This window comes from Centrocercus urophasianus, unplaced genomic scaffold (genome assembly GCF_019232065.1).
Source record: "Centrocercus urophasianus isolate 14NV4802_14NV808 unplaced genomic scaffold, USGS_Curo_1.0 seq_10, whole genome shotgun sequence".
NCBI lineage: Eukaryota > Metazoa > Chordata > Aves > Galliformes > Phasianidae > Centrocercus > Centrocercus urophasianus.
This window is the reverse complement of record NW_024884142.1, coordinates 64545693-64568486: the sequence shown is the minus strand read 5'-3', so window position 1 is coordinate 64568486 and position 22794 is coordinate 64545693. Positions and strand designations below refer to the sequence as shown.

Sequence of the window (22794 nt, the reverse complement as noted above, 5' to 3'; positions counted from 1 at the left end):
AAAAGGCTGTTATTTCTAAATGCAAATAGTCTTCCACTTGAGAAACAGGGTGTCCAGAAAAGGCATTTCTTTATGGCCAGTGAGAATTAAAAGATAGATTAAAAGCTTTTGTAGGTACCAAGGTACTAAGTTAGTTTTCCCTACAGATTGATCTCCAGGAGCAGGTGCATATGTGGGTACACTTGTCAATAACAAATAACAGTAAAACCCTCTGCACATATTAGTATAGTGATCGTAATTGAAGAGTCATATGATGTGTCCAAAGTTGGGGAGCACTGCCCGTGACCCCTATTGGCTTTTCCATATCCTTGTGATTTAGTCTGTAGTTTACCAAGCACTTCAGGCTGAAAAATTAGTCACTCTTCTTTATTGGTATAAGTATTTACATGGCCATCCTGTGAACTGGAGTGGGGAACTGATCCATCTGAAAAATGAACTGGCAAAAGAAATGCTCCTGGTTCAGTGTTTGGATGTTTGTGCTGGCGCAGGGGACTGGCAGATGCTGAGACTTTCTTTCAACAGCAGTGCTAATTTATGCCAGCTTAAAGGATTTGCCAAACTACAGCCTTAGTTTAACAGTTCGGGACTGATTATCTCAAAATTTGCCCATGAAACTTTGAATAAGAGTTAAGAAATCTGTGCTTCCTATATCATTTTTTTCCCCTCATGCTTTCTTTGTCCTTTATCCTTGCATATTTAGTACGAGATTCAGTTTCTGCCATCAGAAACATGTTGTTCTATCCTTTCAGGAATCTTTCTTTTGACAATTTTATACAAAAGCTTTACTGATTTTCTTCAATAGAACACGCAAGAAAGAAAACATTTTCTTTGAATCTTTGCAGCTTCAGTAATTTGGAGGGTGAGGGCAGAGGAGCCCTGCTCAGCCATGTCCCCTTGTTCTGCAGAGGCTCAGTCTGAAGTGGACAGTTTTAGTACTGCTTTATTTTTATTGTCCCATTTCCTCTCTGTTCCTTGGTGCATGAGGATATAGCTCTGTGAAGTGCTGGGTTGGCTCACTGCATGTTGCATTTCTAGTCCTTTTGGGCTACACAGCTGCAGTTAGATTTTCAGTCGTTGATGTTCCAGAGGTGTACAAACCACAGGGGTACACGTGCATGAGTGACCTCTGTGTACAGTGGGTCATTAACTTTTTCCTCTGGGTGGCATTGCTCATTTTCTGATGGTGTTGCTGCTTTGATGCACTGTGCTGCCTGCCCTACCCCCCAGAGCAGTTGTTTGACTTTCTGGCTACTACTAAATGGAGTAATCATTATTCATGATATCCTTTCTGCCTTTCACGTTCATGGTTTACTTATAACACGTTTAAGGAGAGAACCAATGCTGGTCTTTGTGGCCTTTTTCAAAAGTCATTTTGTGCTCATTAAGTCCTTGTAAACTCCTCCCAGTTTCCGAAGATTATTGGTTAACCATGGCTGATCAAGCATATTTTCAGTGTGAGCTTGTTCCAGAACTAGCTGGTAAGTTGCAGTCGTAGGCCTCGGGTTGAAAGCTAATTCACTCGCTGTTCCAGGACAGTGTCTGTCAAAAATAGAGCAGTGCCTCTATGCACGTAACAGCTGCGTGTGCTTGAAGACTTTCTTGTTCTTTGGTATTTAACTCGAAATGACTCAAGAGTATTTTTGTTAGCATATAATGTTATAAATAGGTATTGGGTAGGAATCGCCTGTGCACGGATTTGTGTGATGTAGGGCAGCAATGTATGTGTTCTATGCACGGTGCCCTAACATACGTGAAGGACGTGCCTGTGGGGTACAGCTAATGGGAATTGATGGTAAGATGGTCAGGTGACTTCACAAATCTTTAGATGCAATAAACTGACTGAAGATTTGAGTTTTTTTAATTTACTTTTTGATTTGTAAATGTATTTTAAATCTGTTTACGAGAAGAGTTTGTATTGTCAATTTGCATCATTTTGTGATAGCTCAAAAATGTTGGCAAAGCTGCAGAGGACAGAGGCATCTCTGGGCATACTCTTCCTCTGCCTTTTTGTTGTTGCCCTGGTGGAGTGCCGGGATCTGTTATCTCTGTATTAACGTAGTTCAGAAAGCCACAGATGTGTAGCTAGAACTGTCTCTGAAGGTACTAGTTAAATTAAAGCAATAAATCTTAAGAATGGAGCAGGCAGCTCAGAGGTGACGAATGGCGTATTTTTCCTGTTGCTGCTCTCTGTCCTGTTCAGACATCTGTTCTTGCTGTGGTCATCAGGCTGTGTGAAGAGCTTTTGCTCTGTGTGGCTGGTACTTAGCTGAAGGCGTCAGGCCCTTCTGGTTTCGGTTGGCTGCTGCATTGTTGTTGGAGCAGCTGGCACACGGCCTTGCCACTGTGAGAACGGAAGCTGTGGCCAGTTGATAAGGGCATCTTGAAGTCGCTCAGTTTCAGCAGTTTCATTGGGCATCGTATCATCAAAGTTGGCTAAAACAGTCTGAAATGTTCCTAGCTTGGATCCCTTTTCATTATGCAGGTGGTAATTGTACTGCAGTCTCTCCTGCAGCTTAATGACAGTTTTCTCCCAGTTTACCTATTATACAGTTAACCTGTGCCCATCACACGGTCCTGGCTTAGTGCAGCTTGCTGTTTTTGAGTATGTGTGCATTTCACACTTTGATTTAATGAAAAATTTAAGGAAAATAAAATCAATTCCTTGTCTGTAGAGCAGGCTTGTCTCTGTCTAGAAATGTTTTGAAGTTTGTAAGGGCATTTCTGTAGTGAGAGGGTATAATGCACCAGGGATCCTTTGGAACTTAGAGCAGCAGGCATTTCCGAAGCCACTGTCAAAAAGTGCTTTTCTTTAATATTCTCTGTATTATTTACTCTGTTCTGTGCAGCGAATTTGTAACAGACATCTGGATGAAATTATTTTCAGGATGTTTTAGTTTACCCAAGAAAAATGCCACCCACTTATACATTTCATAGATGTACACAGAAGGAACCTCTCAACAGGCAGGGGTCAGGCTCATGTATGTTTCCAGGCTGTTGTATAAATCAAAACCCTGCAGCCCTGAGCTTATGGTCCTCCATCCTGCTAATCCTGTCAATTTTTCTTTCATGTGCATTCCCCACAGATACCTGCTGCTCCTACCTATGGTCCCCTCAAGACCTTGGGCTGCTGGTATTCCTGCTGAATGGATGGAGGAGGAGCAGGCACCAAGGGCAGGGCTGCCTGACCCTGCTGAGCTTGCAGAGCATGAGGCTTTGCTCAGTTTCTGTGCCCTGCTGGATATTTGGCAGGGCAGACACCCCTCCAGTGGGCTATCCTCTGCAAGGACTGCATTTGAAAGATAAAGAGTGCCTGCCTTTTGTGAGATGCCTGTTGATCATCTTTACTAGTAAATTGAAGCTGGATGGAGTTGTATTCTTCAGAAATACTTCAGATGAGTACTCAGTCTTACTGGGAACAAAATTTCTGATGAAGCTACATTTAAAGCAGCTGTTGAGACTGTTCAAATACTACCAATCTCTTCTGCTGAAAGCTTACGCTCTTCTTGCAGCCTAAATCTTGTTTCAGTTTCTTGCAATTTGCCTTTTGGTGTTCTTCCCTATCAAATGTCTGTTTTTCTCTTAAGGATGTGATCTCTTCATATCATCATACATTTATTGCAAGTAATCTATAGTCTGTGTGTAGGTGAAGCTTCAAAATACTGACAAAATGATGCTTGTGTATAGCTTCCAGCAGTTCAAAAACTTCCTTGGCCAGAGGTTGCATCTGAACCGCTGCTTTTAGTATGCACGGATGGATGGATGTACTTGCTATTAATTTACGTAATCATGGTTTTAAGAGCCATTTGTACTTTTGGCCTCTGTGATATCCTGTAACAATGAGTCCTGCAGTTTGATTAGATGGGGAAGGAACTTCCTTTTGTTTAAAGCCTACAGCCTGATGATTTTCAACGTCTTCAAGATTCTTTGTTGTGAAAGCTCATTTTGCAGTAGTTTTATCTTCTGTGGTTTTAAGCCTGATGCTTTCCTTCATACATTTTTCAGCTGATACTTTTTCCTTCCAGAACTGAAGAATTAGAATCTTTTTAACGTTTCTTTGGGTGGGTATTGTTTTATACCTCTGTACATTCCTATTGCCCATTTATGCAGCTCTGTGCATCTGCTAATCCCTCTTTTGCACTTCCTCTTTACTGAATGGCCATTTTCTTGTCCAGGTACTTGATATCATTCCAACCTTCTGTGCACCTTTCTGCATTCAGTGTTGGAATGGTTCCCATAGTGTATTTCCTTATTGCGTGTAAATGCTGCTGGCCTGCTACTCCCTCCCTCTTCCTGGTCACGTGAAAAGTACAGACCCTGTGGGGATCCTGTTGGGAGCTGTTGTTTTTCACTGAACAGAAGTTAGTTTTCTGTGGTGAAATTGCTACTTCAACTCATGGTTTTATTGCTGTTTGCATTTATCTGTTCCAGTACTTTAGAATGCCTTGAGAGTAAGGGCCATACTTAAAGTGCTTTATACTTAAAATTTTCTAATTTTTGCATCAAAATTAATGCCTTGACTAAATCTCCATTGCAGCCTGGGGAAAATGACATACAGTGGCTCCCTGAGGCCTCCTAATGTTGGCATAGACTCAAGAACAACACAGGAGTTCCTAGACTGAAGTCCTGACTTTGTCATTTTCCTCAGAGAAAACAGAAAATGGGAGTGGTAACTTCTCGTGAGCCAAAGGCTAGGCCAGAGTTACATACTATAAGCTCAGTAGGTATAAGTGAGAGAAACTGGGTTTTTTTACCCATTTAATTCTAGAAATTTATTTTAAAAAACTATGAAAGACTTCAACCCGAAGGACAAGAAACGCAGATGAAGATACGATCAACTAGCTTTTTTGGCTTAATCTTATCCCATTGCAACAAGAACGTTGCAGAGTTTCAGCTTTTACTATGCCTTTTCTTCTTTCTAAGCATACATCCTGCTACTTTGAAGATGCACCCGTGCAAAGACGAAGCTAGTTACATGTGTAACTGCATAGTGTTGCTTGTGTTGGTCCTGGGAATTAAATACAGTCCAGGCTTTTTGCTTGTGCTTTAGGGCTTTTTTGTGTTCCAGGTGGGGGACCAGTCTGCCTGAGAGCAGAGCTGCCCTTCAGAGCAGGGGACTGGGAGGGTGCTGCTGCAGCCCCGGGTGTTGCTGGCTTGGGCCTCTGACATTGTAAGCTCTGTTTTCTTACTTGAGAATTTAGCTCTTAAAAGTTCTTCAGTACCCAGCGAACATTGTTATGTGTTACTGCCCATAAGCTTGAATTCCATTTTGCTTGTATGAATAAAGCATACAAAAACAATGCCCTCCCTTGGAGAATTTACAATTAAATACAAGCTCAGTGTTCATTTTAACAGTTCTATGTGTACCCACCCTCCAGCAAAAAGCTAATTAATGACTTAAAGCAGTAAGTCAGTCAATTCCAGCTAAAACTAGTGGAAGAATTTTGTTAGGAGCCCTGCAGTTACCTACTGTTACAGCACCTGCAATTTGAATTGATTGTTTTTCTTTCTAGCTAGCTTTCTGCAATGCCGCAGTATGCATTCCATGTGAATGTTACATCTGGGAGACAGATTATCTGAACTGCCTTTTGAACTAGTGGGCGGACATGAGCATGACAGTAGTGTGCTGTGTGTAGTGGGGCTTTTTTTCCTTCTGATTTTCAGTCACAATTCTGTGTGCTAATATTGGCTTCTCATATCTGAGATGTTTTGTATTCGGTTTAGAGGCTGGAGGGTTCAGAAAATTAAAGCTGAGGTTTTCGGGGGTATCTCAGTTATTATTGATGTCTTGGGGTTAGTAATGGGGCAAGCACAATTAAAACCTATGCTTTGGAACTTGCTCCTCTTCGTTATCATGCAGTGCATGTTTGGCAAGCTGCTGCTGTGTTCCATGAGTTCTTGCCTGCTCTTCGTTTTCCTCCCACTCTTTCCCCTCCATCATGCTCTTTTCAAAATGGCTTTTTCTTGTCTTTAGTTGCAGATCTCAGATCAAATGAAGGTAAGAAGCTGTGTTATCCTTATTGTAATATATGGAGCCCTCCACTACATGTAATAGAAGACAGTCAATCACCTGCCTGTTCACAGGAAATTTCCTGAAGTGTTGTCTCTTACTCAGAAGCTGTTAACCACCATTGAGTTGAATAATATATGCATGTTTTAGAAAGGCCTGTACTTACTTTCAGTAATGGTAAGAGGTTTCATTGTAAAATACAGTCTGTTGCTGAAAGGTTCATTTCTTTCAACTCTGAAATCTGTAGTGATTGCCTGCTGACCTGAGCAGGAAGTTTATTTCTTGTAGAGAATTCTGGTATTTTGCAGAAGCAATTGTTTCGCTTTAGTTCTTGTGATACTCAGCATTATTTTTGCCTTCTGGTACTACTGACTTGTGGCAGTGTTGCTATTCTTGCCTTTTTTTTTTTTTGTCTTTTTTCTCCACTATATATCATCTTCACATCAGTGATTTCCTCCACTGATGCATAGGACAGGAGGGAATTTGTATCCATGAGTTATTTGAGGATGTTTCCAAATATACTTTCTTAAGTACAGTTTTTATTTCTTTCTTTTTCATAGTTACAACCTTAAGTAGGGAATAGGCTTTGAAAAATAGAACTTATGTTCTGCATATCTTGCATGTGCATTGCATAAATACATCTTACAGATTATTTCTGATGGGTTGACAGGATACCCCAGATCTAGGCTGTGATTCCTAATCCCTACCATGTTTCCTCAGTGAGTACAGGATGCTGTAAAGACGTAACAGTTATCTGTAACAGGATTGTTTGGTACTTTCTTAAAAAATAATAAAAATAAATAAAAATAAAAGAAGCCCAACAGCTCTGCAGGGTTTTAGTTCAGCTACCTTCTGATTATCAGAGTGGGAAATAGGCAGTTTGAGATTAGCACTGTGCTTCTGACCGTGGAATAGCAACATGGTTGACAGGAATCTTGGCAGATTCTTGACTTTTTTGTCTAATTATTATTTACAGAGAAACACTGATCTTCAGAGGAACCTACCTGCCTTTTAGAAAGGGTAAATAATTTGATGAGGATATAAAATATTATTTTCCTTATTGAAGCAGTAGCAAGGAGGAAAGTAGTTAGCTTTTGTTTTTTTTTTTTCTTTCTTCAATTGTCTATTTTCCTAGCAGTTCTGTGATTCTGTGTGTAAGCGAGTGGAGTGAGCCAGATGTGTGCCTTTTAATCAGCGGATAGTTGGTAACACACCAGGTTGTACGTATTTCTCCCAGGGCATGAGGGTGGTGTGTGCCATCCCCCATAACAGCCATTTTGCTCTCATGGGACAAAAGCGGTTGGGGAGGTGACTTTTAGGGAGACTGGGAAAGACTGTATGAACAACAGCAGTTCCTAAACCAGAAATGCTATTGTTGCTGCGAGCTTAAATTTATTGTAGAATTGTGCTGTAAAATTGGTGTTGAAGGAGACAGTGGGGTTCTGTATTGACTGTGCTGGGACAGGCATTTCCCTCAAGCTTTTCTGGCGGCCTGGACTCGGTGCTTGGTACATTCAGATCTTTCTCTTGTGCACATGGCCACGTACTCGTAAAGTAAATAAATCACATTCCTGAGCCAGTCTTGTCAGGGAGTTCATTGTGCCTGCGTAGATTTTCCTGTCGCAGCATGCGCTTGTGTGGGCCTGAAAGTGGGGCAGCGAGCAGGAGCAGCAAAAGTGTATGGGGGCTGATGGTGGTGGTCCTGTGTGCCCAGGCTGGCTCTGTGGCATTTTACTTCACACTTGAAACTGCCAGTGAAAAACAAGTTGTCTGTCCCGGTGTCTGTGGCCAGTGTGTTTCTACCTTTTGTTTAGATTTCTCAAGTGGAAGTCATCTTGGAGGTATTCAGGGTTGGGTTTACTGCCACTGAATGCTTATCTAAGCTGAATTTAATGTCTTGATGTCAACATCATAAGACGGACTCCTGGCATTTGTGAGCAGCCTATTATTCTGTGTGGCCATAGCTGTTTCTCAAGACTTTCTACCAGCTGTGCTGTGAGCTGAGCACAGGTGCCAGTTTATGTTTGAACTCTGTATGCAGAGTCATCTGGTTAAAACCAAAAACCCCAAATATTGTTTATACCAGTTCTGAGAGAGGCTGTGTTATATTGCGGTGATGGGGTTGTATAGAAGAGCTTGAATAGAGACAGTGTACATATGGAAGCCCATAAACAGCTAAATGGACAGTCAGCATTTCTTACCTATGAACTGTAGATGATTTGAAAGCATGTTACAGACTGTTTGCTGTTATTTGGCTTTAGACCACAGTAGAACTTCTACAGAAGGTTACTATGAATTAAAGCAGCACTTTACATGCTAACATTCACTGTGTAGTTACTCATTTTTATGAATACTTCAACAACTCAGCTAATTCTTTTAAATTAGGAGTGAGTGCTCTGGTATACTAAAGAATTTGTCAGGTTGGGAATACTGTCAGCATTGCTGAATACTCCATAACCCCTTGCAAGTATCATGAACATTATTTTTAAATCATTTTTAGTTGATATAGAGTTTGTGGCAATAAATCCTACAGATAAAATTTTATGTGTGCTGAAATCTTGAATGCTTTCTGTAGGCGCTGAAAATTCAAAATGCTTACATCATACAATTAGCTTCTATTTGGCTAACTGCTGAAGATACAATCCTATTATTGTCTTGTTGTGCAGTCACACAGCATTCAAATCTTTATATTAGGAAATATTTCCTGCAAGCTGAATTTTATTTTCCCAATTCTTTTGCTCCCTAAAGTGGAAACAGAATAATTGTTTCAAGTAAGACAGAATCATCAGTGTGTCTGTCAGTGTCATGTGGTTAGATCTGAGAGTGTGGTCTGCACAAAACACTGAAAGAAGATATTTTAAGTAGTGTATCTGAATGACACTTAGCCTCTTATTATTTTAGTTTACTATCATAGTTTGTTTCAGTGTTGTGCTATTATTAGCTAAAGATGCTGCTTCCCTGTACTTTTTCTGAATGGTTAGTGATGAGTAAGTTGACTGGAGTCATGCGAGAGCGGAATGTTCTGCCTCTTCTTGGAAAAAAGCAGTTTCAGACTATTTTTTGATGGTGTTATTCATTTCAAAGCAGTCATGGTGTTAAATTAAAAACAGACTCTTAAAATTTGTGCTGATTGACTTATTTCTCTGTCATTTTTACACAGTGCCAAAACACTGAGTCACTAGTCTGCTTCTCTTGGACAGAAAGGGGAGTTATGTGTGAAGGCCAGCCAATTCTTCAAATGTGTTTTACACTTTTCAGCAGTTGTTTGAAAGTGTTCTGGTCAATTATTTAATCATCTTGTGGACAGATTTAGGCTTTAAACACCTTTCTCAGCTGCAGAGAGGAGTTTTGTATTTGTGCCTGTGCTACTGAAAGATAACTGTCTGTCCTCGGTAACAGTAATTTTCATCTGCCTTCTTTAGGAAGCCTTGATTAGTTTTTGTTTGTTTGTTATGGGTTGGTGAGTTTTAGGTTTATAGCAGACTGTGGTATTAAAACTCCAACTATGTATGTTGAACATCACGGAAGCTATTAATGGTTTGAAGCACATCAGTAAATAGCAGCTCAAATGTACTCCTCTTTTTTTTTTTAAGTATTGTAGTAGAGTATTGTAAGCTTGAAGACGTTTATATTCAGAGATGTGTTAGATAAACCTTACTTTAAAAAAAATAATCCTGTTCAAGTCAGCGTGCAACTCTTTGTAGACTTTATTAATTGAAACCACTTTTATTTTGCTAATAAGGAATTAGATTAAGCTAAGAGAAGCCAGATCTTAATCAGATTGGAGGACTGCAAGGGTATTTGCACTGATTTCACAGATTTAGTTTTAAAACAAAACCTTTTGGTTAAGCTAACATAACTTTGAGGAAAGAGGCGTCTTGGCTAGCAGCCTGGAAAATGCCAGTGTGTTAAGGAAGATACCACCTGCAGTTTTTCCCCTGGAGTTTGCAAACTGGCTTGGTGATCTATTTGCGTTTGGACATTTGAGACTGGTAACAAGCTCAGATGTACGAAAGCAGTGAGAGCTTTGTTAATATTTAAGTGGTGTTATCTCAGTTAAGTAGTAGACTAGTTGGAGGCTGTAAAGCTAGTGTTAGAGTTCTTTTCTGGGAGAGAGGAAGCACGTTTTAGGTCTTCTTGCTGTTTGTGTCTGTGACATTGGGTTTGGTCACTTGTTGATTTACCTTTGGAGGTGTATCTCCCGGATTCCTCAGAGCTCTGCTAAGATTCTCTCTGTCCAACCATCCAAGCATCTTCAAGATCTCCCCAAGGTCAATGGCTCCTGTTTGATTGTTTTATGAGAGCTTCTCCTTCCTATGTGTCATTTTTTACATCTGTTGAGTTTGTCTGTTAAAGTATGAGCACATCCCATGTTTATCTTCTGAACATCAAACTTGAGCAATGGCATTTCTATGTATGCCATTGGGAAAAACTGATGAGTTATCCAAGTTTGCATCCAAAGGTTATCAATTTTAAGAGTTCATGAAAACTTCTTAAAAGCCTATGAATGCGTGTGAAGGAAAGAGATGGTGTTTGGCAACCAGCTTCATGTGATCTTGCTGTTGCTTGCAGTTTGAAATGAACACTGGAGAGGAGGTGCTGACTCCCATGCAGCTAGAAATGCCTGGCATGTTTACCAAGCAACAGCTCTGCTACGTGCAGAGAATTTGGCATAAATTCAAAGTAGGTGTGGGTGGGCTGAACACAGCCAGTGAAACTGCATGAGCGTTTCTGCTTTCTGATATGCCTCAATTTATTAGAGGGGCTGCAGTGGGTCTTTAAAGTAGGTAGTTGTCCCTTAAATCTGAAGGCAGCTGTAATGGGTGAAGGAGTGAGTTAACTCAGGGAGAAACTGAGCAGGCTGCTGCTGAGCAGCCAGACTGCTGACTGGGCACAGCTTTCTCTGAACTGAGAAATCATGTGATTTCTCATATGATATCTTTTGAATATTATTAGGAAGTTAGAGGTAAGTGGTAAGAGTGTTTATCAGTTGTGCCAAACATGATGGTATATTACTTGATTATTTTTTTTTTTGCCTGTTTACAAAGTACAGTTCTACCAAAGTGACTGGAAACCCTGCAGTGGCCTTTGCACTGAAAGGTGTGGGGAAGGGTGGATTAGGTCAGGCCTGCCATTACTTTCTCAACTGCCTGGAAGTTCATAGAAAACATAAACCACCTACATAACTGTGTGCTGCTCCTATTTATAGTGCAAGAAGTTATTTCAGCTGTTTTCCCTCTCTCCCTACCTATCTGAGTTTGTTTTTCAACTTTGTTCAGTTTGCCTTCAGCATGCCAGCTCAAGAGCAGGCAGCTTTGCCAAACTCCTGATAAAAACCCCTGCTGCTGTCTTTGCAGCCCCCCCCCCCGTGGCCTGGGCTGACCTGCACTTCTCGTCCTTGCCTTCAGTTGGTTTTTCCTAGAAGAGCTGCTTGCTGTGTGCTTGCCAGAATGCGATCCAGATAGTTGCTGCCTTAAGTAGGATTTTTGTATTTTTTTCTTTCCTTTAACTGCAATTAGGTGGTTTTAGCGTATCTGCAGAGAAAAATGTTACAGATAATGAAAGTTGTTCTGCTTTGCTAATAAGCAAATTAAATGTATGTGGTGGTAACTTACTATTAGGGGGGAGAGCTTCAGAGCTGCAGCAGTGGGTGGATCTCTTGTTTTTGTTAGTTTCTAACTGAAATTTAGAGATCCCCAGTCTCACTCATGGACATGTGAGCCACCACTGTTTAAGCACATAGGTTCTCCAGCTGACAGTGATTGAAAGATGCAGATGCTGATATTTCTCTCCAGCTTTTCCAATTACACATTTCTGGCTACTGTAAACACCTGGCTCTGTGTCCTTATTTGCTGGATCATGGAGTAGACCAGCATAAAGACTGACTTGGAGGATGAACATCGGCGCTGAAATCCTTGGATTAGCTGTGTCCCACAGGGTTTATTTTGTCACTTTGAACTTCCTCTGTTTTGGGTAGAGCTAATAGTTCTTTCCAGTTGATAGCCTTTGCTGAAAGTTTCTGTCTCTGGTTGTGAGGAATCTGCAGTAGAAAGCATATGAATCCAAGGCGAGTTGTACCACATTAGCGTGCTAAAGTCAATCTTGACTATGCTCATGCCAAAATGTACCAATGCAGGATTTTTTTTCTCCTTTTCTTTCAGTTCAGTTGTCATTTTGTACACCTTGCAAAAAATCATGGCTGATGTATGTTGAAACTGTGGTATGTTTCCTCAGAACTGTTGTTTGGCAGGGATGAACAAATACTTGAACTAGAGTTGCATTAGATAGACCACGAAGGGACAAGTCAGAAGTTTTATTCTTTAGTTTGGTTCTTCATTCCGTTGAGTGTTTTTTTCTTTGAATATGTCTGATGACCTGCACTGAGGATTTCTATTCAAGTCTTTGTGAGAGCATCTGATAAATTTTGTTAGGAAGTCATCAGTCTTGCATTTAGACATCTTGTTTTGCTCACTGGGATTTGTAGTTCCTTCAGCAAGCAGCAAAAGTGACATCTCCTTGACTGATGCAGTTTTCTTTAACCTGAGTTAAACAATAAAGTTATTTTATATTAATACATTAATGTGGCATAACACATGTCCTCTCTCCATTTTATTGTTTTGTTTTGATTTTGTTTTTTAATTTTCCTGGAGGAATTTTATTTTACTGTGTAAGTAGTATTTTTCTCCCTTTCCTATGAATTTATTGTTAGTGCTTGCTTCTTTTAAGGAATGGTAGGCTTACTGATACCCAGCTGTAAGAGGAATAGGAGAGGAGAGGAAAAAGCTTCAGTGTGTTTACCTGTAGCTCTTTTCTTTATCTAGGGGTTAGGCTGTTGTACTTGGTGAACAAGGCTGGGGATGCTTCCCTTGGAACTCACACATTCTGCTGCACTGCAATGCTGTGTGTGCCTGAGTCTTATCTGTATGTCTTATCTGTACCTCTTTACAGAGTGAGCAAAACTGCATGGACAATGAATTATTCCTTCTGTTACCTTTGGCACGTTAAAGATGGCAGTGCATAGGGAAAAAAAAAAGTTTTCAGTTCTTCTGTTAACAACTTAATGTTGCTTGTTTAGGATGATAACCTACAGTTCGTTTTTCAGAGTTGAACCCTTGGAAGCAGAATGCGTGTGAATGAGCGATCAACAGCTGCTTAAGTGTGTGATTAATTTTGTTTGACAGACACAAGTTGTGCTGATTGCAGAGCAGCGAGGGCGCTTTCATGCTTTTTCAATTACTCATAAATTCTAGAGGGTATCTTAGGACAGCTCTCATGTGCTAGGCATGAGTGCTCAGGCAGAGTGCTGCTGGATTAAAGGCTAACGCTGAAAGTGTTGTGCAGAGCAATGCAGTGGTGACTTCAATTCTGCATGAATATGAATGTATTTACGATGACCAAACACTTAAAAGCTGTAGAGTCTGAGGAGCACGAAAGAGGAGACCTTGTCTATTATTAAAATGAAAGCAGTGTCTTGAGTCAAATTCCCTGGTAACTTTTATGGGAGAACCAATAGGACAGATAGCTTTGTTTTGGAGAGCTGACACCCTTATTGTTTTGAGCATAAAAATTTTAAGGAATTTTGGACATTCTGATCTCAAATGCCTGTTCTTTTTTTGGCCACCGTTTAAAAATTCAAAAAAAGTCACAAACCCCAAATTTCCCTTTTCCTGACGTACATATTTGCATGCTTATGTATATGGGAGAATAACAGAAAAGTACATGATTTCATTATTTGCATGGTAGCTTTTCCATCCTTTCCCACAGAAGAGAAATGTGAGTAATTTTGCAGTGTGTTCCAGTTTGATGCCAGCTCGCTCTGCATTGTTTCACAAGGCATTACACTTCGTGTGTCCTGTAAAAAGTTGGTTACTTTCCTTATCACAGTTCAGTTGGAGAAAGGGAATTGTCACGCTAACTGGGAAACATACATTGTGCTGCACTGGCTGATGGGCCGGTTTGTTTGCTTTCCAATTTGCTGCTAAAGACTGAGTCATTGTTACTGTTATAACAAATGCATATTAGATAACTTATCGCTGCAAAACTCTCTCTTGCAGTTAATGATAGCAGAAGTTTGAGGTTCCAAAGCCAAAAACAAGTGCATTTGTTGTTTTCTTACAGTGTCAGTGACAGAAGGTACAAAACACTTCTAACATGAAGTATGGCTGATCTCTGTGTTATGCTGACAGCAGCTGATGTTGCCCCCAGACTTTCCAACTGCTGGTTTGCTCTTTCCTCAGCAACTTCAAGGTTGGAAAAAAAATAATTAATAGGGTGTTTGCTAGAAAGACTTGGAATCTGCTTTCTAAACTTCTAACTCTGGGGTGTTTCAAGTCACTGACAGATAGGTCATTTACATGCCTGGAGACATTTCCATATCTGAGTCTGACTCCTCGTGATTTCAGAGAGAATTGAAACTGCTGCGGCTATTTGACCTCCATCTTTTCTTCATTCTGGATGAGTTGGAGCAGCTGCTTCTCATGGGTGTAGACGAATGACAAATGTCAGCCTTTGCTTTTCTCAGTACCTCAGCAAAACTGCAAGTTCTTGTCTTGTTAGGATTGCTGTATAGACTTGGCTCAGCAAAACTCAGGATCTGTGTCCAGCACTGTGTGTGTTCCACAAGAGCTCAGCAGGGACGCTGGTCCGTGGACCTTTCTTCAAGAGGGTTTGCTTCAGTAGAAACCAAATACCTTCCTTTTCCAGCCCAGCTTCGCTTTGTTTTGTTCCTTTTTTTCTCGCTAAGAGAGGAAATTGCAGAACCCTTATTACATTATTTGGTATCTTAAACTCACTGTTTTGATTTTGTGGGTTTATCTTCCTGCGGCAAAACTGATAAGTAATGGCTTTGTCAAATAGGAGGTCACATTATTTGATATATATATAGAGAGTGTTTACATAACATGAGAGCTGTAATGATGACTACACTGTGGTTACAGTAAAGGAACTGAGAAGCTGAAATGCCTAACCTTAAAATTACAAGTATATTTAAATGTTGTACTTCAGAGTACTTATACTGCAATGCTGTATCAGTGTGTTTAGTTCTCTTTCATGTGAACAGAGTTTGGCAAACGTTATGTTCTCTTAGGTCCTAGAAAGATCTACCAAGGCATTGCTTTTTCTCTTATTACAGTATATCTGTAAATGAAAGTTCAAAATGTTTGCTGCTATAGCAATATCCATTCTGTTTACAAGCTGTGTACAAATGTTTTACTGTTTGAGCCTACTCAGAGCAATTTCTTGGAACTAATGCAAACTGGAAAGCTTTACTTGATACCATTAAGAAAAGAAAAAAGGTTAAATTTGGAATATAAAAGAAAAAAATGCACTGATACTCTTGACTTGAGATAACTTTGGTCTCCATTTCCACAGTTAGCATTTTAATTGGAAAACTATTTTTGATAGTTTACAGAAGAGTGTTATGGATGAAGGTTGCAAATCTGTGTGGGTCTAACTTCATATTGTAACAACCAGGCTAAATCTGCACTGGTATCATTGAGTTCAATTTCTCCCCCCCCCCCTCCCCCCCCCGAAACCAAATATTCGGTGAGGTTAATAGCATATCAGATTTTTGCTTTCTTGCATTTCCCTGAAATTCTTGTTACGGCTTTTCGTGGAAGTTATATTGTCTCTGCAGATGTCTGAGTACTGTGATGGCAGGGTAAACGTGAAATTCCTTGGCCAGGAAAACTTTGTTCTGATCTCTTTCAAAAGCCTGGAATTATTATCTTTTCCAAGAAAAGTCTAAAGATGGGCAGACGTGCTGTTCCACAAATGGGCTGTGCTTGCAATCTGAGTCCTGATCGAGCTGATCAGACCATCAATGAGCAGCATGTCCAGTTTGTTTCCTGTGCACATGTGAGTGTCTGGATTCTAATGAAGTAAATCACTTTGCAGTTGTCTTTCCATCGTCTTGGGACAATGCGGCATAGGAATTTACATAGGTAGAAGTACTACTGTACTGGAAATGGTTTAATGTCCTTGGGTTATTAGATTTCACTTCCGGTGCATCTTTTAAATTTCTCACTTCTTGAATCAAAAAGATGTTTTTGTAGTATCCTTCCAGCAGGGGTTCAAAGGCCTCCAATGTGCAGTGGAAAACATGACCAAAAAAATGCACTTGGAGTAATTGAGAAAGATGGGCTAATTGTGCTGTCTTATAAAGCATCCTAAAATAAAGTTTTACACCACTTTTTTTGCGGAGAAACACTTTGCACTAGAAATAAGGGCAAGAAAAAAACCACAACCAAGATGTAAAGGATAGCTGTCCGTGAACTTGAGTCTGGAAAACCAGTCTCCATCTCATGAGAAGCATTAATTATGCATGAGACATCTTCCTTCTCCTGTATCATAGTCAAGGGAGCCAAGTCTGACTGTTAGCCACAACATGAGAGCAGCCCCACTTGCAATATGTTAACAGTGTTCCTCACAGTGTGTTTCATGCCTTTGTCATATGTATCAGTTTGTGTGCTATTCTTACCTAGAAAGAAGGCTTAGACGTAAAATAAAAATAAAGTACTGCTATTTCTAGTTCAATTTATGTGTTGCTTATGTACAGATAATACAGATAAAATGTGTGCTTTTCCCCCAGCGGAAAAAGATTAATCATTATTTTTGCTTCCTTGACTGTAGGCCATGGTGGCTTGTTACCCAGGCAATGGAACAGGATATGTTCGCCATGTTGATAACCCAAATGGAGATGGAAGATGTGTTACGTGTATATATTATCTTAATAAAGACTGGGATGCCAAGGTATGCAACTTCTTTCTATACATTTTTACATATACTTGCTAATGTGTCTTTGCTGCAGGGCTTTGTACACATTCTTTCTTCTGTCTGCCTAGATGTATTCCTACATTGCATTGACTTGGACGTCCTTTGCCTCTGATTCTGCAGTTAGTGAGATGTTCTGTAGATGAGGCATTTATTTTCGAAGTGTTGGTGTCATTCAGATCAGCACATATCTTTATATTATTGTGGATAAGAGGTTTAGAATAGATAAGTATTTATGGCACAGTTTGAGTGGTCTAAATAAGAATTCACTATTGGTGGTTTAAAACTCTCTATAGATGTGGTGACTGACTTCTTAATAAGGATTACCCAAGCATTTCAGTGATTTAGGTAGATTTGGCAAAAGGATATGGTTAACTGGGTGTGATAAAGGCTTTAATTTCAGCTCTGTACATGTGAAATATTTTTAAATGTGATATGTGGTACTTTGAAAATAATGTCTTGCTATATACTTAATGCATTGGTTTTAAACACTTAATTTGTAGGTAAGCGGAGGCATCCTTCGGATATTTCCAGAAGGTAAAGCCCAATTTGCTGACATTGAACCCAAATTTGATAGACTGCTATTCTTCTGGTCTGATCGCCGCAACCCTCATGAAGTACAGCCAGCATTTGCTACAAGGTAGGTCTAATGGGCTCAGGTACATTGCATGATGCAATGGTGAGGGAATCCCAATGAGAAACAAATGAAATCATGAATTATGACCTGATCCTAGGTCTCTGGATGTCGAGTTCTGGTTGTACTATGGCAAAAAAATTTGTTTTTTCTCTTCTGGATGGTTGATTAGAATTCTGCTGTGCTGCTGAGTTTGTACCCATGTTTTATCACATATTTTGGAGAGAACATGCTCTTAGCCAGGGTAGGTAGGCCGTGGTACTTGAAGCACCAGAAATTGCTGAGAGTGTACTCAGTAGAGCTGGAGAGGACTGTACCTGGCCCTGCATAAACAGACCCTGCTGTAGGAGTATTGTCTGTGTTACTCAGTAATGGCTTTATATTGTGGTTTTTTCCCCATTGTCACTAGCGCAGTACTGTGCTTTTTAAAGATTGACGGGGTGCTACAGTTTTGTACCTGCTTGCCCTGGGAAGGAAGTAGGTGGTAGCAAATGGTCAAGTTCCCTCTCCCTTCAACTCTACACTTGGATTACTTTGGGAATAGGGGGAGGGCTGGAGATCAGTAATAACCATCAGTACGTGAATCTCTTCTTTTTCTTTGGAGTATTGTAAGGGTTCTTCCCAGTTTGAGTCACAGATGGAACTTGAAACCCCTTTTGTTATTGTTTAGGGGAGATGATAATGCTAAATGTACATGCATTCACTGCCCGACATCTTGAGTAAACACTGACAGATTGTGTTAATAGATAAATCATTGGAGTTGTTGGTCCAAACTTCCTGTTGCACACATAGCACTGAGCATTAACTAGGGCACTGAGATAATGCAAGCACCTCTGCAAGAAGTAATTTGAAACTGCAGTCTGCAGTCCTCTTATTTAGAGCCTTTCCCAACGCTGCAGCACTCTCCCTTCCCCCTTCTGTGCAGAGGGTGAAATGTCGTACACTAAAGCTCCTTAATGTCTTTTCTCAATAGCTGGCACTTCATACTTAAATCCTCTGTGGGCAGTGGAAAACCAGAGGAGCTGTGTAAGAAGGGGCAGTTAATTTTCCCTTATGGCAAGTGTCCAAGAATGATTTCTTGTGGTGTGACTCAGCAGTGGACTTGACCAAGAGAAGCTGAAGATGAGGTCATGGGGCAGAGTGATTGCCCAGTTTCTGGGCAAGAACTGTAATAACAACTCACTGGGGGAAAAACTACTTACAGTGTCAGCGTCACCCTTTCAGTAGCTATTCAGACAGTGCGTACTGCTTGCTTTCTCTTCATGAAGGTTTTCTTCTGCTGAACTGCAGAAGTATGGTCTCATTGACTTTTTTCATTAAGTGCTTCACTGTAATGTTTTTCCTTACAGTTCAGGATTTTTTTAATTTTTTTTTTTATCATTTTCCCTAGGTACGCAATAACGGTGTGGTATTTTGATGCAGATGAAAGAGCACGAGCTAAAGTAAAATATCTAACAGGTAAACTCTTGTCAATATCTCCTGTTTTTTGGTTGGTTGTTTCGTTTTTTTTTTTTTCCTGGAAGAATAGCTGAGCAGTCCAACCTCATGTCCTCAGCCCACCTTCTACACAATAAGGGGGAAAAAAAACCAAGGCGTAATTCATCTAGTCAGGCTTTACAGGGATGGTGACCCAGTGGCTAAGCTGCTAGCCCATGACTTAGGAAATCCAGGTCAGCTCCTTGTTCTGCACACACTTCCTCTGGGATCTGAGGCTGGTTGGGCTTTTCAAATGGGGGATGTGGCCTCTCCCTGCCTGTGTCACTTTGGTAGGAGTGATGGTTAATAAATGCACCACAGGTCTGAGCGCCATGTAAGTCCTTCTGATGGGATATGGCGATCTGACTTGACTAGAATCTCTGTGCTGGAGAAACAAAAACCTAAAATTAAAATCTGTAATCAAAGAACGAAGTGACTTCCTCCATTTTCAATTCCACGTATCAAGCATCTGTTTTCCTTTTCTGACTTCTCCTCAAGAGGAAGCTGATCTAATTTTCCTGTTCAAATTAGCATTATAAGGAGAAGTGGTTTGGGACTTTTGTCGTACTTGTAAACGCATCACGATTTTGTGCTTGCTGTGATAAGAACAAAGAGCAATCAGGTGTATGGCAGGTGCACATATGCACAGCATATTTCTCAGTGGTTTCACCAATCGCTCTGAAAAAGCCGATTTTTGGACACGTGGGCCCAGTCACTTCCAAATCAGATTTTGTTCACAACTTTTCGGTGCCTTGTAACACTCCTGTAGTATTGGGACTGCAGTTCCACTGCCTTGTGGTGCAGTCGTGGCTCAGTGCCTTTTGGGAGCGGTCAGAGTAACGCTGCTCCTGCCTGGCTTGCACGGAAGGACAAGAAGCCAAGGGGCAGGGGTCGGGGTGAGCTTGGGGTGGCAGTGGCACTCCCAGGCCATGGGGAATGCTGGTGACACATGCCCGGCCCCGCGGGGCTCTGCGGGAAGTGTGTCAGCGTTGGAAGTCAGTCCCCACACACATGTGACCCTGTGCCTTATAAAGCTGATGGAGAACAGTCGGAGCCATTTGGTTTGTCTCCATACAGCTTTGGCTCCTGGAAGCAGCTTGGGTGAGCAGGAGCTCTGCCCCCTCCCTCTGCAGTGTCTCCCCCTCAGCTGCAGGGAGCAGGAAGGAAGGAGGAAGCTTTAATTTTGCGATTGGTTAGGTCTAGCACAGATTCCTATTACCCAGTTATTCTTATTTATCTCAATCGCAGTTTTATTTGCAGTTAAAATTGCAGTGTTTGTTCTTTATCTGAACTGAGAATCGTACAAGAGTCTTTGTATTTTTCACTGATATTATAGTTATAAAAGAGCATTCAGGTTTTGGCTAAAGCCATGCAAGTATATGTGAATTTTCTATGGATATGGAATATTGTCTGCTAGTGTTTTCATTGGGTGTACTTGTCGTTATTCAAGTTAATCGTAAGGACTGAAAAGGTGAATTATTACTATTGTTATTATTAGCATTGAGTCAAGTGTGATGTTGCATTTAAAAAAAAAAAAAATCCTTCAGTGTTTCTTCACAAAGATAAATACCTAGAGACTCTGGGTATTCTGATCCAGAGTAGTGGACTGCCTCCTCGCATCTGAAAAGGCTGTTCTTATAGGTTTGTAAAGGTCGAGGTAATTAATTTCAAAACTGCACATGTGACTGAAGTATCCAGCTTTCTGTTTGGCAGCCAATTAAATGCCTGCTTTCAGAGGTTACAAGTAACCACAGCATACTGGCTTTCCAGAGCACAGCATGCAGAGCAGGTGCACAGAAATATACATTTGGATGCATCACGTGTACTGAGTCATCCTTGAAGATTCTCTTAAAACTAAGCTAGAAGAAAGTGGTACAACCGTTCTGTAGATCATACTTTGATAAATGCTGAAAAATAATACTGGATTCCTTTTTGTCTTTCTGCAGGTGAAAAAGGTGTGAGGGTTGAACTTAATAAACCTTCTGACTCGGTTGGGAAAGGCGTTTTATAAGCCTTTGTTTTAGCCACTCCTCTTGCTATTCTCCCTGAGAAACCTTGATGCTATCTATTAACTTTTGAATGTGAATAACAAGGTAAAGGAAAATCAACAACAAACCAACATTTTAATAAAGAAGCATACAGTGTTTCCATGTTGCATCAAATAGAAGATTTTTTTGACTGCTGAAGCATTGTACTATGTGATTGTCACTCCAGGCCTGTGACTGCTTATGTGAAGAAGATAAGCAATCAGTAAGGAACAACATATGCATCTGGACATAAACAAGTGCCCTACATAGAATTTGTTCATCCTTATATTTTGCCAGACCTGTCATCCAGCTGAATCAAATTCATCACTCCTTTTTTTATATGGTAAAAGTTTGAATTTTGGGTAATTTTTGTATGACCAGGTACCGTTTATCAAAATTGAGTCTTAAAAAAAAGTAAAAACAGAAAAAAAAAAAAGAAAAAAACTACAGTATTCTCCAAAATAACATGAATCTATTTTTGTAAAACTGTTCATACTGTTCTCCTCTGCCATGAAAGACCTAATGTAAGGGTTGCCAGTAACTGATAATCACTTTAATTTTCTTTACACCTTAAGTCAGAGAAGGAGCACTTTAATTACCAGCTAAAAACCTGATTGTTTTATATCATATCTCACACTAATCTTAACTTTTAAAGATTGCTGCTGTATTGTTTTTTGACTATGTCCTCTTGAACCGTATTAACAGAAGCAAATCAATATCTTGCTACTAGTAACATTCAGTTTGTGGTTTTGTATGTTGAATCTACAGAGGGAAGTTTCGGTCTCTGTTTTTGGTTTTGTTCTGTTTTTATTTTGTTTTGTTTTTAAGTGACTGGCACTAAGTGAACTTGACACTATCGGTTGCTGTCATTGGCTTTGGGGACCTGGTAAATACCATCAAGATACAAGAACATACAAGGGCTTTCCTAGGCTATTAGAGGTACCCACAACCTCCCTGTGTACTTTACAGAAATTTTTGAGCTTTCTCCCTTTTCTAAAGAATACTTGCCATCCCCCTTTCCTTTGTATATAAGTTAACAGAATATCTAAAACTCACTTTTTAAAAAAATGTCCTTTCCAAATGTTGCTGTCCTATGCAGTCTTCAAGTAAGTTGACACCTTGATCTATCATATAGCGTCAAGGAAATGGTCAGCACACTGAAGGTGAAGCGCATCACTGTAGGCTCCTTCTGCAGTACACCTTTAGAATCTCACTGTGCTGAAGGATTTCCCCCCCCAAAAAAACACTGGCCTCTGATCAACACTGAGACGCATGTTTAGTAAAAAAAAAAAAAAAAACAACCTTTGCTTTCTTTTACTTTTTTTTTTTTTTTTTTTTTTTTTTTTTTTTTTTTTTTTTTTTTTTTTTGTTGGGGAAGGGGACATCACAGAATAAAAGTGACATGCAGAAACTTAGGTATTTTAATTTTTAAGAGATAAATGTTTTGGACACTGCTCTATTTTTTTCTTCTCCCCATCCCCTCCCTCCAAGCTTTAAAAGCTTCAGAAAAACAAACCTATAAAAGACTGCATTCATACATATATATATATATATTTATATATATATAGGAGCTAGGGGGTTGATCAACTTAACCCACTGCGGTTTTCTATCTGTCCCTTATTTCCTTACTTAGCCAAAACAATGTGAGTGTACAGAAATATTTCTGTATATACTACAACTTGTGACAATTTTAGCATCTGTATAGTTTGTATTCAATTAGAGACCTTTTCTATGGAAAGCTCAGTAATTTTTTATTAAAAAGATTACTATTGTTCATGTAAAACATGAAAAAAAGCTAATTGTTTAGTAACAAACTGACAGAAGGGGGAAAAATTCAGTATTGGTGTATCAATTAGGAGAACCAATGGAAATCCCAGTTT

At 40.0% G+C, this 22794-nt stretch overlaps 1 protein-coding gene across 1 annotated transcript in view; it reads left to right on the top strand.

The window, feature by feature from the left end:
* Positions 1-22150, top strand: part of EGLN1 (egl-9 family hypoxia inducible factor 1) — a 29674-nt gene extending 7524 nt beyond the window's left edge. The window contains exons 3-6 of the mRNA XM_042817210.1: positions 16637-16756; positions 17281-17417; positions 18802-18869; positions 20834-22150. Coding sequence (XP_042673144.1) covers positions 16637-16756; positions 17281-17417; positions 18802-18869; positions 20834-20898 — 390 coding nt within the window. The 3' untranslated portion in view covers positions 20899-22150. The remainder of the gene's footprint in view (positions 1-16636; positions 16757-17280; positions 17418-18801; positions 18870-20833) is intronic.
* Positions 22151-22794: the final 644 nt, after the last annotated feature.